This window comes from Micropterus salmoides, unplaced genomic scaffold, assembly GCF_014851395.1.
Source record: "Micropterus salmoides isolate LMB-PRFRI ecotype aquatic unplaced genomic scaffold, ASM1485139v1 Ms_hic_scaffold_16, whole genome shotgun sequence".
Lineage (NCBI taxonomy): Eukaryota > Metazoa > Chordata > Actinopteri > Centrarchiformes > Centrarchidae > Micropterus > Micropterus salmoides.
In genome coordinates, this window is record NW_024040707.1 from 16,045,748 (window position 1) to 16,062,191 (window position 16,444).

At 39.4% G+C, this 16,444-nt stretch overlaps 1 protein-coding gene across 2 annotated transcripts; it reads right to left on the minus strand.

Moving 5' to 3' along the window:
• Positions 1 to 455: 455 nt before the first annotated feature.
• samhd1 (SAM domain and HD domain 1) lies at positions 456 to 15,947 on the minus strand. Of its 2 annotated transcripts, none has more exons than XM_038723218.1 (16): positions 15,592 to 15,947; positions 14,920 to 14,986; positions 14,621 to 14,693; positions 13,558 to 13,718; positions 12,459 to 12,574; positions 12,188 to 12,258; positions 10,673 to 10,831; positions 5,815 to 5,915; positions 5,588 to 5,696; positions 5,409 to 5,500; positions 5,179 to 5,294; positions 3,482 to 3,621; positions 2,947 to 3,042; positions 2,682 to 2,786; positions 2,395 to 2,532; positions 456 to 1,586 (listed from the first exon to the last, which is right to left on the minus strand). In XM_038723218.1, the coding sequence occupies exons 1-16, from the start codon at positions 15,770 to 15,772 to the stop codon at positions 1,407 to 1,409; spliced, it is 1,905 nt and encodes a 634-aa protein (XP_038579146.1). In that variant the 5' UTR covers positions 15,773 to 15,947; the 3' UTR covers positions 456 to 1,406. The 2 variants fall into 2 exon arrangements, with proteins under 2 accessions (XP_038579146.1, XP_038579147.1); XM_038723219.1 differs by having other exon boundaries at positions 1,407 to 1,559; positions 15,592 to 15,772.
• Between the last annotated feature and the right edge of the window lie 497 nt (positions 15,948 to 16,444).

Below are 16,444 nucleotides of genomic sequence, written 5' to 3' on the forward strand. Positions count from 1 at the left end.
TATGTTGTAAGGTGGAGCCATGGTTTGGATAATCCTGCAAAAACAGCATTACAGTAGTGTAACCAGTCCTAAACCAGTTTTGGAGAGTCACGTTCTGCTTGCTGTAATAATTCAAACTGCCCATGAAAAGATCCACTTATAGTGCGATTTTAATTTAATTGATGGAGGAGAAATTCCTCATTTGTGTGCAAAATTATATTCCAAAATTTATCGGATGTTAACGACTTATGGTAAAGGTACCTGTGAGACTAGTGGGATTAGTGGACATAGATATTTGTGGGAAAATCAAAGCAACAAGTGTAAATTTGGATGTCAGCACACAAAAGCGCTATTAGGAGACAAGATCCAATCTCCCACTGGAAAACATTTCCTGGAACATCGACAGCTTCTATAATCTAAACTGAGTGCATGATGCACTCTGGTGTTCAAGATGTTGAATTACAACAGGACGCAACTGACAGAAAGAGTTTTATTTTCAAACCGTTTAACCCCTTTCAATAGAAATACCATCTACAATATATATCTCCTCAAAACCCTTACTAGGCTTCCCTTTATATTCTTTCAAAAATAGTATTCTTTTGTACACAATCAGTAAAACAAAACAACCATCTATGAGGCAAGATTGATGAGGCCGCATCACATTTTAGTATGAGGAAACATTTGAACGGTTATCCAAAATAACCTTTAAAATGTTGCACAGATCTGTAAGGCAAAAAAAGAAAAAAGAAAAAAAAAAAAAAGGTAAAGCTGAGCTGACCTTTAGAACAATAAATAAAGTACTATGTAACACACCCAAACACAAAACACTTCTGAAAAATAAATACATTCACAAAAGATCAAATCAAAATGTCTAAATAATTTCACAAGTAAAAGCAAATGTTTGTTCGCAGAGTAACTTTTGACTGCAGATTTGATATACTTTTAAAAGCTGATAAGAGAATACCCTGAAACACATCAGCTGTAAAAATGCACTGCCCTGAAATATATAGTGCACATGTTCAGAGTAAATCATTTCAATTGACCATGATTTATTGATCAGAATGCAAATACATGATAGTAAGCTATTGCATAGTAGTGCATGGTATAAAACAATAACTGAACTTAAAAATGTGACACTTGCAGCTCCAAATAGTGTGGGGAGTGTAAAATAAAACCTGATTAAAATGATCAAACTAAAACAAAAATGTGTGTAATACTTAAGAGGGATTTCAGCGACTCCAAACCCTGAAAATGCATCCATTAAAGAAATATTTTTGGCATTTGCTGTGTTTCAAATGAAATTAAGATTTTTAACCTTCACTGTGCTCGCCAACATACTCACCTCGTAGAAAAATATAGTTTTCACTCAATACTGTCTTATCTACTAAATGTGTAACAGAGGGGGTTATCTGCTCTCTTCCTCTCACTTAAAAAGAAAGTTTAGTTTTGGCCGTCTTTTGTCCATTTACACTTGCACAGTTCACTCCTCTGGAGCTGCCTCCTTTACCATTCTCGCCTTCGTTGTTGTTCGACCAGCTGGGTTTCAGAGGAGTCAGCTCAGGCGCTATTATGTCTCCATCCTGCGTGTGAATACAAACAACAGACATCTGAAATGGCAAGAGCAGTGTAGAGTGTTCACAAGTCATCATTACTGACGCACTAATGCCGAATCCTAACTCAGCAAGCGATCCTGGCACTCTGTAACATTCTTCCTTCCTAGCCTCATAATGTCATGCAATGCTCAATTCATGTTGACAATGATTTACTGTCTCCAGCTATGAGAGGATTGCAGCACCTCACTACATCCTTTTTTATTTTTTATAAAACTCAAAGATTCAATTATTGGTTGTGTAGACCAGTTGTCATTTGTGCTATTTGGGCAGCAGTGGTTTGCATTAGACTGATTCAGAGATGGGAATGTAAAACTGAAGTATTAACATCTCAGTCTGCCACTTCCTTCCTTCAACTCACACAGCGTTATAAAACTATTTTTGCGTCTCCTTTGTCATTTGTTACAAAATACTTTTTAGTGACAAATTTGTACACTATATAGCATAGTATACAAATAGTTTTTTTTACATTTTGTATATCTTTAAGGCCTAACAAAACATGCTGAATTGCTTTGCTTAAATCAGCTTAGAACTGTTACTGTCTTCTACAATCTGCAGAAATGTGTATCATATCACCACTGTGGCCTGCATGTGCATCTGGCAGGACACTATACAAACAGTACAGGGACTTGCTCATTACACTGCTACACTGTGCTAATTTTGCTCTACATTTACTATTCTATTTGTTTGTGCTTTGTACAAAGTCTCTCCAATTTGGAGTAGACAAATCCTTACCCCATGATCAACAAACAATTTTGTCACTGCATATAATTCTAAGTCTTTGCAGTTTTAGCAGAAATATTACCTGAGGCTTTGAGAAGTTCATGTCCATGCACCACTGGACAAAGTGTTTCTTGGCTGCCTCCAGACTTCTGTCATCGGTCTTCTTGCAGTAGACCCTGATCAGCTGCTCAGCAAACTGCTCCGGAAGAAGTTTAGACACCTGACAAGAATGACAGCAGCAGCAGAGTATATTTTGAGGCACACATTTGAGACAGAGGGAGCATTACTATGCATTAAGAAAGAAATGCGTGTAAGGAAAACAAAAAATCCCCCAGCAATTCCAACATGTGATCTTTCTTCAGTTCTGACCTGGTTCTTACGAATCTGGATGGCCTTGGCGAGGTCATTCTTGCAATAGAAATGCACATTGTTGATGGGGTTCTTGTCTTTCATCCCATAGTCCATAGAAATTATCTAAAAGATAAGATTTTAGATCATCAAGTCTATAAAGCTGCACAGGGGGAGGCATCAGCTTACAATGGAGCTAAAATGCAAAATAAAAACACAGAAATGAACATTTGAGTTATGAGAGAACTGACTATTTCAATTTAAAGTAATTAAATTAAAAACTCACACTAACTACAAAGTCCTCTGGCTGCAGACTGACATCATGGGCGCCAGTCTGAGGGAAAGATTCAGCCAAATCTTCTTCCCAGTGGTGAATTATCTCCTTATAGAGGAGAAGGAGCAAGAAGTGGAGAAGTAAACAGACAGTTATTTATTGCATCTTAGCATGGACATTACATGAGATTGGATCATTTAGTTTCTATCACAGTGGTATAATAACGTCATATAACACAAATGCAAAAACATTTAATACATTCTGTGCATTCAGGCAATGCAGAATAATATGTAAAATTTATTCAACCTCAAGATTAGTACTTTTTTAGCTCAAATCTCATCTCTGCAATCAATTTTCCACAGTCTAAATGAAAATATCCAGTATTTTTGTAGACATGTTTCATTTCATTTATCAGCAAGCTCAATAGAGTCATCAAAACATAAGCAATGGCTCTGAAATGATTTGTCTTGTATTAGTAATACAATATGGATGATGTGGCAAGAAGATGTCTGTAACAATAAATCCATACAAAGATACGAATACACACCTGGGTTACAATTATGGTTTTGTCTGCCTGGGTTTGCCCCAGACACTTATAGAGGCGTCGACAGATGATGTTGCGGAGAATCTTCCTTGCCTCAGCCAGCCCCGGGGAGGAGGAGTTGAGGATTTGTTCAAACACATTATCTAAAAAAAGGACAAACAGAAAATTAGTGCCGAACAGGTTAGGTAAACAAAACAGAAGGTAACCAAAATAACACTTTTAACTAAACTAAAACTGGGAGTGTAAAGGTAAAAATAGTGCATTGAAAGTGCTTGTAAGTGTCGCAGATCATAGTGCACAGGGTTTTGAGAACAGGGGTGACAAAAGACATGTCTGATAATGTGTAGGAACAATATGAATTAATTGAAGTGCAACAATATAATTGATGAGAGTGTGTAATATTGAAAAAGTTCGGAATAAAAGTTGTAAATCTGTTGTTAGTGCTGGGCAACGATTAAAATTTTTAATCGCGATTATCACATGATTTTCTTGCATTGTGTTTGGTTTGCAAACACTTTAAACAAATAAGGTGCTTTATACCAGCAGTATTCCCTTTATACGGTAGCAATAAAATATTTCTTGTAAATCTCAACTTAAACATTAATGTAATCAAATCAAATATTAAACCAAAGCTATTTGCCACTGCCAGGGCATTACTTTTTATCTACCTTGTTAAAACAAGTTACCATCAGAGCCCAATTTTCTTGTTTTTGTTTCTGAACAGGTATCAGCATCATGTATCTTTTATCAGGGAGCAGCAGAAATAGTCTGTTCAGTAGGGTTGGGACAATGTCTACAAAACTACATTGAGACATCGGGATGGACGATGGCATGGGGGAACGCGATAATAACGCGTTAATGTGCCCAGCCCTAGTTGCTATCCATTCATTAATGTCTCTTTAAAGTGATGCTAAAGTTGAGTTTGCATAGTAAAATCTTGAGGTAATTATTTTAGTCAGATATAACTACCGACCCTAAAATGGCATCATGCAGTAAATAATATTTTTGGCTGGTAAATTTCTGTTTACCTGCAGATAATTCAAAACGTTATTTTGGACCCTAGTGGGGTTGATCATGTACTGGACTGCATTATAATAAATTGTGTTTTTAATATTTCTTCTCCCCTCAATGTTTGTAAACGGGGTGGGCAAAACAAATTTGAAACACCTATCACACCTCTGACAGTGTGAATGAAAACTGAACATCATTATCTGTGGAATTTATGGTTGTACTGGACTCCCTGTGTCTTACGTCAGGAATCCACTGACTCCGGCTACGGCATGTTAGGCTGTGTCCATAGCCTGGCGTCCACTGGAAGCGTCTCAGAAGCTATGAATAAGTAGGCTATGTAGTTAAATTGTTTCTTTTTGTGTCCGTTTTTTTAACGATCAGGAGTATCCGCAGTGTGTTTTTTTTTGAAAATTGACCGGATTCTCTGTGCTGTCATGTGTCTGACTTCCTGCCTAGTTTGATCTGCTCTGTGCTGCTTGACGCGGCTTGCGTCAAATATAGACCTGCTACCTATTCTCTGCGGAGCAGAGAGCCGCTTCTGGGACACTTCTGGGCCGCGAGCATTGACTGTAATGGCCGTTATTAGCTCTGGCAACTGCGGCGCAGCCGTAACACGCCGTAGCCAGTCAGTGGAGTTTAGGGGTGATAGTTAAAACATGAGCTAACAGCACACAGTGGTATCTACAGACCTGTCAGCTTGGTGTAGGCCTCCATGTCATCTATGGCTGTGGAAAGAGTGAACAACTTCCCTCCTGAGCCTGCAATCTGGATGTGCTTGTCTGCTTTTAAAAAGGCCTCTGTGATCCTGGATGATCATACCCAACATATTATCACTCGTGAACATTTTACTGCAGACAACACAAGAGAGTAAATCATGAAGCAAATTCTTTAAGCTACATGAAAGCGATTAGACACTCACATAGTCTCTATGATGTTGCCCACTTTGTGCTGGTAGGCTCTTCTGTGGAGACAGTTCCTTGTGTGGAACATGTCATACAGATTGCCCACCTCCTGTTAAAAGAGTTACCCGATTTTAGTCACAACTAAATCAGACAAATGGAAAAGCCGATCAAAAAGCAGACCTAACAACGTCAGCACCTTGTCTCTAGTGCAGATGTGCTTCTGCCCGTCCACCTCACACACCCTGGCAAACTTTAGGAAGCGGTGATAGTCAAAGTTGTTCTGGATTCCCAGGTGATGGCAGTCCCTGAGGTAAGACAGATTGCAGAAAAATGTGGAAATATATGCAACTGAACTCTGCAGAAACACATGAATATTCAACATATGATTGGGGAAATTAGTATTAACAGATCAATAAACCCCACCTGGCAAAGTAGTCCCACTTGTCCACATCGATGCCATTTCTTTTGTTAGCCACAATTTCATAGAGGAAGGACTTGTCTTCTGGACGGCCTTTATATGGCCACTGCAGAGATGAAAGGAGACATCAGAATCAGCTTTAAAGACCAAGCATATTTACGCATGCATCACACATTATCAAAAATACGTCTACAAAACATCGGCCATTTTCAACATTTTTTGACAGCAGATCAATTTTGAAATACTGCAGCGAGTAATGGAGCTGTCGGGAGTAGGCCATAGTGAGCCGTTAGATAAAGGGCTGCAGGTGTCAGGCCTCCACCTTCCCAGCCAGGTAACAAACTCCTTTCACTTTAGCTGTGCAGCATTAAGTCAGATCACGAATGCTCACATAATTATGGAAAAATACAGACAAATCCAGAGTTCTGTTACTACAGTTAAAGGGGCTATAAGTAGCTTTTTGAAATGAATCACTTTTTATTGCCTCTGTGTTAGGGCTGAAGGATTATTCGTTTTGAATCAAAATTGCAATTTGAAAGAACGCGATTTAGCTAATCATGAAGACTGCGATTAAAATGTAGGTTAATTATACAGCACGTCTGACCCGTTTTAAACAGTCATGCAGTAACAAATTCATTCCGTTGTCATCCTTGTGTGACAGATCTGCTCGCCAATCACAAGCTCCCTGCGTCTCCTGTTACAGTCCTACTCACGAATCAGAGCGGGCACAGGGCGTGTACATTTTACAATCACAAACCAAACTAGAGAAAAACGTGGGACAATCGTGCCAGCCGAACCGACAGACGCAGCGGGTATGCAACGGTTTGTCTGGAGTCAACTTACACTGAAGTGTTTCAGCAGCGGAGTGTTTAGCCTACACGTTAACATGTTAGTTTCTCATTTTGTGTGCTCCACATGGAGCATTTCAGAATAGGAGCGTTTTGCCTGCCTGATTTTGCTGACTTGTTCAGATTTTGCTTATTTGTTCAGTTGTCCTTGATTTTTGTAATTCTACCATGGTTAAGTCTGCTACGTAGTTAAAATGTTTCTTTTTTTGTCTGTTTTATCTGTGCTTATTCTCCGGGGAGGAGGAGTTGAGGATTTGTTCAAACACATTATCTAAAAAAGGACAAACAGAAAATTAGTGCCGAACAGGTTAGGTAAACAAAACAGAAGGTAACCAAAATAACACTTAACTAAACTAAAACTGGGAGTGTAAAGGTAAAAATAGTGCATTGAAAGTGCTTGTAAGTGTCGCGGATCATAGTGCACAGGGTTTTGAGAACAGGGGTGACAAAAGACATGTCTGATAATGTGTAGGAACATTATGAATTAAAGTGCAACAATATAATTGATGAGAGTGTGTAATAATGAAAAAGTTCGGAATAAAAGTTGTAAATCTGTTGTTAGTGCTGGGCAACGATTAAAATTTTTAATTGCTATTATCGCATGATTTTCTTGCGTTGTGTTTGGTTTGCAAACACTTTAAACAAATAAGGTGCTTTATACCAGCAGTATTCCCTTTACACGGTAGCAATAAAATATTTCTTGTAAATCTCAACTTAAACATTAATGTAATCAAATCAAATATTAAACCAAAGCTATTTGCCACTGCCAGGGCATTACTTTTATCTACCTTGTTAAAACAAGTTACCATCAGAGCCCAATTTTCTTGTTTTTGTTTCTGAACAGGTATCAGCATCATGTATCTTTTATCAGGGAGCAGCAGAAATAGTCTGTTCAGTAGGGTTGGGACAATGTCTACAAAACTACATTGAAACATCGGGATGGACGATCCATACCATGGTTAAGTCTGCTACGTAGTTAAAAGGTTTCTTTTTTTGTCTGTTTTATCTGTGCTTATTGTCGATGTACAATCGGGAGTCCGCAAAGGATGTTTTCTTTTGAAAATCGACCGGATTCTCTATGCCATTCTGTGTCTGACTTCCTGCCTGGCAGTGAATATTGAACTTCAATCAAAAATAAATAAATCGCAAATTGAATCTACATATACGTAGCCCCTACAGATAACTACAGATGTCATGGACAATAACAGCGCAGCTGCCTAAAAGCCTTAACACCGATTGATTAATATTTCATGCCAATGAGAACTGCATTCTGCAGTTACATTGACAATTACAGATTTTAACTATCAATCCGCAGCGAAAAGCCTCCTTAGCGGAGGTCAGAGCGTATATATAAGTATGTAGTTTGTAGTTATCACTATGGATTTACCATGTTTTTTTTAGGAGTCTGTTCACACTGATGGGCAACAGGCTAATAATAACATTCATTTTGTGAAAGTGAACATCTTAAACACCAATACATTAAATAAAAATTTAAATATTTGAAAGTCCGGTCCCCACAATTTCTGCCAAGAAAAATTCCGGTCCTTGAACAAAAGTAGTTGAGGACCGCTGCAGTTCAGTGTCTACATAAACATCCAGGTTCTAGTTTGAAGTAAACAAGCAGCCATTACTATGATGACGCCTCACTTGTAAACCGACGTACACTTCAATTTAATTAAATTTTATTTATATAGCACCAATTCATAACAACAGTTATCTCATATCACTTTTCATAAAAGAGCAGGTCTAGACCGTACTCTGTGATATTACTTACAGAAACCCAACAACAACAACAACAACACCACTGATGTACATGGCATGTCTTGGCACCTTTCTAACTGCAGGTGCCAAGACATTTGTCCAGGAGAACCCTATAGAATCTTTCACATATTAGAAATACAATCAAATGCTGTTAAAATAAAGGTTACAATCTAAAAAAAACCTCTTAACTCTTAAGAAACAGAGATTTTGGGAACTAAATGGAAATGGCCAACATTCCACTTTTACAGTATGGTGCATTTCCAATTTTTACTACACAATCTGGTCCAAATGAAAGGAATCACGGAGTACGACATAATCACAATTTTTTCCTTAAGGCTGTGTCATAATTAATTTCAGGCAGGTGTTTTGAGACAGAAGAACTTCCAAATTCACACAGACCGCCATCATCTGTCGACCATAAACAACCCAAACATCTTTCACTGCCAGCGTGAAACGAACACATAAAAAGCACATATACAGATAAAATTAAACTGTAAACTGATGTACAGGAAGGAAGAAGTTGCACGTTTAATTATGTGTATCATATAATCTACTTTTACTTTAAAACATAAGCATTTAAATCTGTGTATAGATACATCCTAGGTATTAACCACTGATGGATGTTTGAAATATGATTAATTCTGTGTTGAGGTATGTTGTGAAAAGTTGCTAGGATGTGTGAACTTCTCTGGGACGTTTGCCCAGGTTTGGACAGGGCAGATCAAAAAGGGTTAATGCGTGAGGATGTTTGGAGGATATGTTCTGTGTATAAAAATGTGTAGATTCAGATCAGAGATATCCAAAGATCTCCGATATGAAAAGGCTCTGCAAGAAATGAATGAGCAAATGGAAGTTTCAAAAGTGACCATCAGCCAGCAGAACGCAGCACTGAAAGAACAACGCCAGAAGCTCTACAAAGATTATGAAGATCAAAAGATTTTCGGTGTCATGTGTAGGGAGAAGTTGCACAACATGGAATTTATGTGCAGAGAAAATGAAGACATCCAAATAGACATTGAGGACCTTACCAGTAGGATCCAGAACAGAAAAGCCATGAAAGACAAATATAAAGCCCTGAAACCAGAAGAAAAAGTAGTCTCTGCAAAACAAAATGAGCTTCTTAAAAAACTTGCATCGCTCCACTCAAAGCTTCAAGGTATGAAAGAATATGAAGGCAAGTGTGGTCCACTGAGAGAGGAGATAGGAGCCTTGAGACAGTGCAACAATGAACTCCATCAAGAAATCCAACAGTGCAGTGAGGAGATAGAAAACAAAACTGTTACAAAGGCAATTTATGAATCAATGACAGGAGAGAAAAATAATCTAACGCACAGAAATAAAATCCTGAAAAAAGAAATTCAGGAGGTGGAGAAAAGGTTTGTAAAGGAACAAGCTTTGGTAGACAGGAATAATGTCATGAAAGAAGAAAATGAAGCCTTGAGCCAACAAAACCACACATTACAACTGGAGGTTCAAGAGCTCTACGGCGGACTGCAAAGTGAAAAAATGCTGGAGGTCATGTACAAATCGCTGACAATGGAAAAAGATGCCATGAGTCGAAGAAATGATGTACTTCGACGAGAGGTCCAGAAGCTCAATGAAAAGCTGAACAGTGAAAGAGCTTTAGAAAGTGCATGCAATGCAATGAAGGCTGAGAAACAGAACATCGACCGAGAGCACGCAGCACTGCAGCAAGAAATTCAAGACCTCAACAGCTCCTGAAGAGCTATATCATGGGGTCATATCATAATACCATGGGGTTACTCCAGGTGCTCCAGTCTCCTCCCACACCAGAAAACATGTATAATATGTGGATTCTTAATTGACCTAAAAATAAATAAATATATAAATTAAATAACTTTATTATTTCTGGTTATTTATTAATAAATAGTTAGTAGTTTAAGGTGTTCTAATTTAATGTTTTGCTAAAAGAGATCACATATTTCTCACACCAGCTTCTCTGCACTGGCTCCCTGTAAAATCCAGAATATAACTTAAAATCCTTCTGGTCACCTAAAAAGCCCTTAAAAGGTCAGGCACCATCATATCTGAAATAAAGTTGGGTATCAAGAACCGGTTCCAAGTTGGAACCATTACCAGACTTTCAACAGCAGTGGATTAGTTAAGAGAGTGTGTTAGAGTCCAATGAAAGTTGGGATAAATATTTTATGGATCGGAAGTTACTTTCTATACAAATCACACACACTGGTTGTTGGAGCAATGATGATTTCACACAGGCAGAACTGGATGGTACCTTCTGGCCTTGAGCTGCATTAGTGTCCAGTGGTCCAGCAATCTGTTCCTTTATAAAGTCCAGGTCCTCGGGCAGCACCAGGCCATGTTGCTCCATCACAGTCTTCAGGCCATTGTCGTTCACCAGGTAGTCAAACATGGCTAGAGAGGCAGTCTCATGCTGCGACAGAAACAGAGTCATTAATTTTTTATTTATTTTTTAATGTGAATGGCCTCATATTTGAAAATGAAAGCACAGGGACTCATTACTCAAATAGAAAGAGCTTTTTATAGCTAAAACATGACAGGACACAAACGTGAATACTTGTCTTATCGTTTGCATGTTTCTACAGGTTTGCCGGACGCTGGGTCTGTGGTCAAAACTTACAAAATGGCCATGCTGCCAGTACCTCTTATCAGTTATACTTGTCATTCTCAACAGTTCCCTAAACTGTCATGCTTACAAGTCAAGTGACATCAAGTGTGTTGTACAGCAGCCTAGGTTTTAACTGTCTATAAAAAGCCTCTGTTAAACAGGATGCTGTTTATTGCTGTCACTTCACGTCATCTGGTAGCAAGAATGTTATAACTATAGATATAGAAGAATGAAAAAGGGGGCAAATTGTGTCAAGGAGGGAGTTTAGTTGGTTGATATTTTGAAGACTACATCACCTATTTGAGAATAATATGATGAGGATTTGTGTCTGACAGGGAGATCTTTCCAGCCTTCTAATAGGCTACCATCTACTGGACTACAGATGATTTTGGTTTAGGTTTCAGTGGACCACATTATATAGTAGATGAAAGCACTTAAACTCTAAAGCTGATACACGGGGCAACTTTTTGAGCAATCATGTTGGGCAATCTTGCTGGTGGCAAGTCTGACTATGTTTTGAACAGATAGCGGTGGTGCGGGGAGGGTGACGGAGTGATGGGGGGAAGGGGATTACAGCAGTAATCTTTACTCATTACCATTGACAGCAACATTGCCCAGCACCATTGCTCTAAAAGTTGCTCCGTGTATCATGAGCTTAACAATCTGCACAGTGTGTGACTAAGAGAGAGCTTCAGGGATTTTCCAGTTAATTTTCAAAAATAGCCAGCCAGACTGTACGTGGTTATTATCGGTTAGACAGACTTTTCCAGTTGTTCTGGATGTGTGGCCAAACAAACAGAACTGAGATGCCCTTTCAAACAGTCACATTCTGCAGTCATTCAGGTCAGTTTATGTGCACGTCTTGACTAGTACGTTATAGCTGTGAATCAAAGGGTGTTTATTTGCATCTTCTTGATTGCCATCGTTTTTGCAATGAATCATAACAGCAGTTAAACCTCTGCACAACAGTGCTTTTGTTAGTCAGAGGAAATTAAATGGATTTAGATAATCTGCCTCTGCACTACTAACACTGAGGAAAGAAACTAATGCTAGTACAAGTAGTAATCTAGAAAAGTATTTCTGATTTTGGTTCACTCTTAGTTTGACACTTATGGCTTAAAGCAAAGAACAAGAAAAATATAAAATCACATGATTTCTTACCTTCCAGGAAATGCCCGGACGTGCTTTGGGGATGAACATCCCATCAAACATATGGGAAAATGGCCCATGTCCTGGAAAGGGGTACATAAAAAAAAAACAAAAAAAACATCGATTTGTTGTTTGTGAACTTTGCACTAAGCTTCTTGTGTTCTATTCCTATCTGGAAAACAGAGGATAATGAACACAGTTTCGGTTATATTCTCACTCATGCCCACACCCAGTGGCAAAGAAGGTAAAACCTGAAACATGTCACGACCTGCGTATCACTCACCAAGGTCATGGCAGAGCCCGGCGATCTGCACACAAAGGATGTCTCTGCGAGAGATGAGGAGTTCTGGCTGCCTCTCATTCAGAGATTGTACAAGTTGTCCTGCCAAGTAACCCACCCTGTACCAGCACACAACAAGACAACTCATTCAATACAATGTATACGATGCAAAATACCACTGGGCTGAAAATCGTATAGTGTGAACTAGGCTTAAGGTTATCCAACGAAGGTTAAAATCAAGGGCAACTGGACTTGGTTGAAGATACTGGAAGACGTTTACATCTGAAGGACAAAGGACACTCGTTTGAGGACCACCAGGTGCACATTTTGGACAGAGAAGATGGATGGTTTGAAAGAGGTGTCAAGGAAGCCATCTACACCAGGGTTGAGAAGCCGTCATTGAACAGGGGAGATTGTCTACGCCACCACTTATCCCCCACTTACAATGCTGTCCTTTCATCACTTCCCAGGAAACTCAACAAACGTAACCTATTGGCCTCAGGTGAAGATACCAACGATGGTCGTTCAGTCTTGGCCACAAGTAGTCTTAACGACTGTAACGACTGTTGTCACAGCAACAAGGAACACTAACGAACCAGCGGTATCGATGACCCGGGCCGACGACCCCACTGAGGTTAAATAGCTGAGTTTCCCTGCCAGTCAGTCAGAACTGAAGAAGTCCTTTGGATGAGGGACGAAACGTCTTCCAGTATCTTCAACCAAGTCCAGTTGCCCTTGATTTTAACCTTCGTTGGAAAACTATGACCTGGATGACTGAGAATCTTCATAGACATCTAGGCTTAAGGTTGGTCGCTCTTGTGTGGCCTGGCCCGCTGGATGTCATAGTAAAGTTGTGCAACTATAGCTTTATAAAATACAGTGTAGGTAGCTTCCAAATATTAGCTCTGATTTAGAGAGAAAATGTTCTGTATGTCACTTTATATTATACCTCAGCGTCTGGTCTCACCAATTAATGTTGGTCTATACAAGTGCATTATATGATATGAGTTTTACTGTGCCCCCAAGATCGTAGTTTGTTTTTACTACCTTATTTATTTATTTAACAGCAAATCAATAAACACTGTACCAAACTGGTACATACCCAATGCAGTGTTCAAAGCGGTTGTGGGATGCTCCAGGAAAAACAAAGTAGGCTCCGCCAAGCTGCTTGAGGTTTCGTAGTCTCTGGAACTGAGGCGTGTCGATGATTTTGATGAGAAGTGGGTGCATCTCCACGTGGCCGTGGATGGGATCATTAAACACCTGGAAGAAGACAGGACAACAAACAGTTATGAAAACGATTCATAAATCAAAACAGAAGAGTGTCAATATATCAGCCTCTGTGTTTATCTTTGGGTGGGTATAACAAAGACAGAAAATATATACCACACTGAAAACAACACTTTTGTTTTTGCCCCCATATTTTTCCTCAAATATTGTTCACAAATCGGTCAAAAAACTGTTATGAGCACTTCTCCTTTGCCGAGATAATCCATCCACCCACCCACAGGTGTGGCATATCAAGATGCTGATCAGACAGCATAGGTATTGCACAGGTGTGCCTTAGGCTGGCCTAATGCAACAAAAGTGTTGCATTTATAATTTTGTTCAGTGTATAACAATTAATCCAAAATGCAAAATAAAACAAGACTGGCGGAGGTAAAAAGCAGTTCCACTCTCTGTCACCTCTTGTCTTTAGCAGTGCCTCTTGCAAAGCTACAGGCACACTGCTTGAGGAACTAAGTGAAGGCTCACATGGACTTACAGTTCAGTAATATAGCTAAGTGCCTGGCCACAGAATGCTTTAAATTCGATAATCAATTTTAGAACAAACCAGCCAGTGTAAAGAGCAGGATGAAACTGGAAACAAATGCAAAGCTTCCACTTTTGCTAAGAGGTCTCTGAAAGACCCACTCTAGCAAGTCTAGCAAGTCTTTCACTTCACACAATCTTCCCCTTTCCTTCAGGCTTGTAACCTTGATCTGTCTTTTTTTGTCTGGGCGCTGAGAACAACAAAAAAAAAGAATGACCATCTGTGTTTCCTTCACTGACCCTGGCATATTTTCACAGGTCCTTGCTGTTTATCCTACAAGCTTCTCTTTATTCTATTGTGTCTTTCGTATCTCCTCACACTTGCACGTGCAGCATTGTGAAACGGCTGATACCTTATTTGGCTCAGCTTCTATCTGCCAAAGCTTCCTGAGGCTGTGTAGCATCCGCAGCCGGTCACCAAGGTACCTGGACAGAATAAAAATTGAAATATGGAGGATGAAAGGAGTGAAAGAGCTGAAGAGAGCGTGACGTGGGAGTGGACATTTGCACAAAAATACTGCTGTCCCGTCCCAATCCAATGAAAATCTGTTCTTGCCCTTGAGTATTGTTGTTGACTCATTTCCTCCTATTCAGCACCCTGGGTAATTTCTTAAAATCCCACAACTCCAGTTTAACACAAGAACATACTTACTCAATGCCAATCTTCTCCAGGTCAGCATCCTTGAGATACCGCAGCCCGACACCTGTGATTTTTTGTGCTGGATAACAAAGCAAACATAATTGTTTTGATGTTGGCTTATATGCCACAACACACAAATATGGACAGCTGCATGGATAGACAGATACTTATTTAGGCATCCAGTAGCTTATAGGACACATACAAAACACAAATACACACAAGAATGTAAGAATAACAATAAAAACACAGCAGTGAAGTGATAGTTTAGCCACCTGAGCTACTACAGAGAGCTGTCACTATGCTAACAGAAGCAGTGCAAATGCAAGGTGATTGCAAAGTAAAGAATAATGATTAACTTACTGTGTTAATAAAAAATATAACTTGAAGATAATTAAATATATAAACATGCACAAGGCTGAAATAGCCAGCAACAGACTGTCCAGCAGCCTAATGACAGACTGTTGATCAGCATTTATTTTCACACCGCCATTGACTGGAAGAGAGACAAAACCCTCCCTCAGTGTGTTGAGCAGGACTGAGGCGGCAGCCTGCCACTGAACAGGCTCCTTTGCATGGTGAGTGTGCTGTGCAGAGGGTGGCGCTGATTATAAAGCAGCTTACTGCATTTACGCCAACGATGACATTAAACGCTGTCTGTTTAAGCTAGCGAAGCTGAAAACCAACCTCTAAATGTTCCTTCCCATTCTCCAAGACCTTCTCTTCGCAGGTACCGACACGCTTCCTCAACTCCCCATCGCATGTAGTCCGAGTCCAGCACCGGGACCAATGACATTCTCTTCTCCGGCGTTTTGAAGCTCTCGTCAGGGGTCAAAACCGCCTCGCGCGGTCGTTTTCGGTTCTCCATGTTGACGTGACAAACAGGCGGTAATCTGGGTTTCTAGTCAGAAACATAAATAGCCGCCAAGTTACTATCGGTTATGCTTCCCACGACGACCGCCACGGCTGATCGGACAGCTCTGCACAGAAGACACTCGGGCGGTGAAAACACCCGGGTTTTGTTTCTACGCCGGCTGCGTCAAGGTGAACTGAAATACAAACACGTTTCCGGTTTCTGCCTTCAAAATATAAGTGTATGGAAACCGTCTTTGAAACTTCTTGACTTAGCTGGCTGAATAAAGCCGGCTACACCAGTGGTGGACGAAGTCTTCAGATCCTTTACTTCAGTAAAAATAATAATACAACACTGTGAAAATACTTTACTACACGTATAAGTCCTGCATTGAAAATGTCAGCCTACTTAAGTTTGTAAGTATAATCATGAAAATGTACTTGAAGTCTTACAAATAAAAGTACTCAATGCAGAAAAAATGCCCCTTGTGACCTTTATACTATTTTATATCATTAGATTGTTATTATTAATGCATTAATGTAAGGCAGGATTTTATTGTTGTTGAGATGGATCTCATTTTGAACTATTTTGTATCGGACAATGATTATTTTTATGACGGATTAATCTGCTGTTTATTTTCATTAATCAATTGATTGTTTGAAAAAAAATCTGAAAAGATTGAGAAAT

Excerpts from the sequence above, each read along its gene's own strand:
- samhd1 (XM_038723218.1), bottom strand. The coding sequence starts at position 15,772 with ATGGAGAACCGAAAACGACCGCGCGAGGCGGTTTTGACCCCTGACGAG. Across the intron at positions 12,259-12,458 it reads CGGGCTCTGCCATGACCTTG|GACATGGGCCATTTTCCCAT; the intron begins GTGAGTGATACG and ends ACCCCTTTCCAG. Across the intron at positions 5,916-10,672 it reads ATGCAGCTCAAGGCCAGAAG|TGGCCATATAAAGGCCGTCC; the intron begins GTACCATCCAGT and ends TCATCTCTGCAG.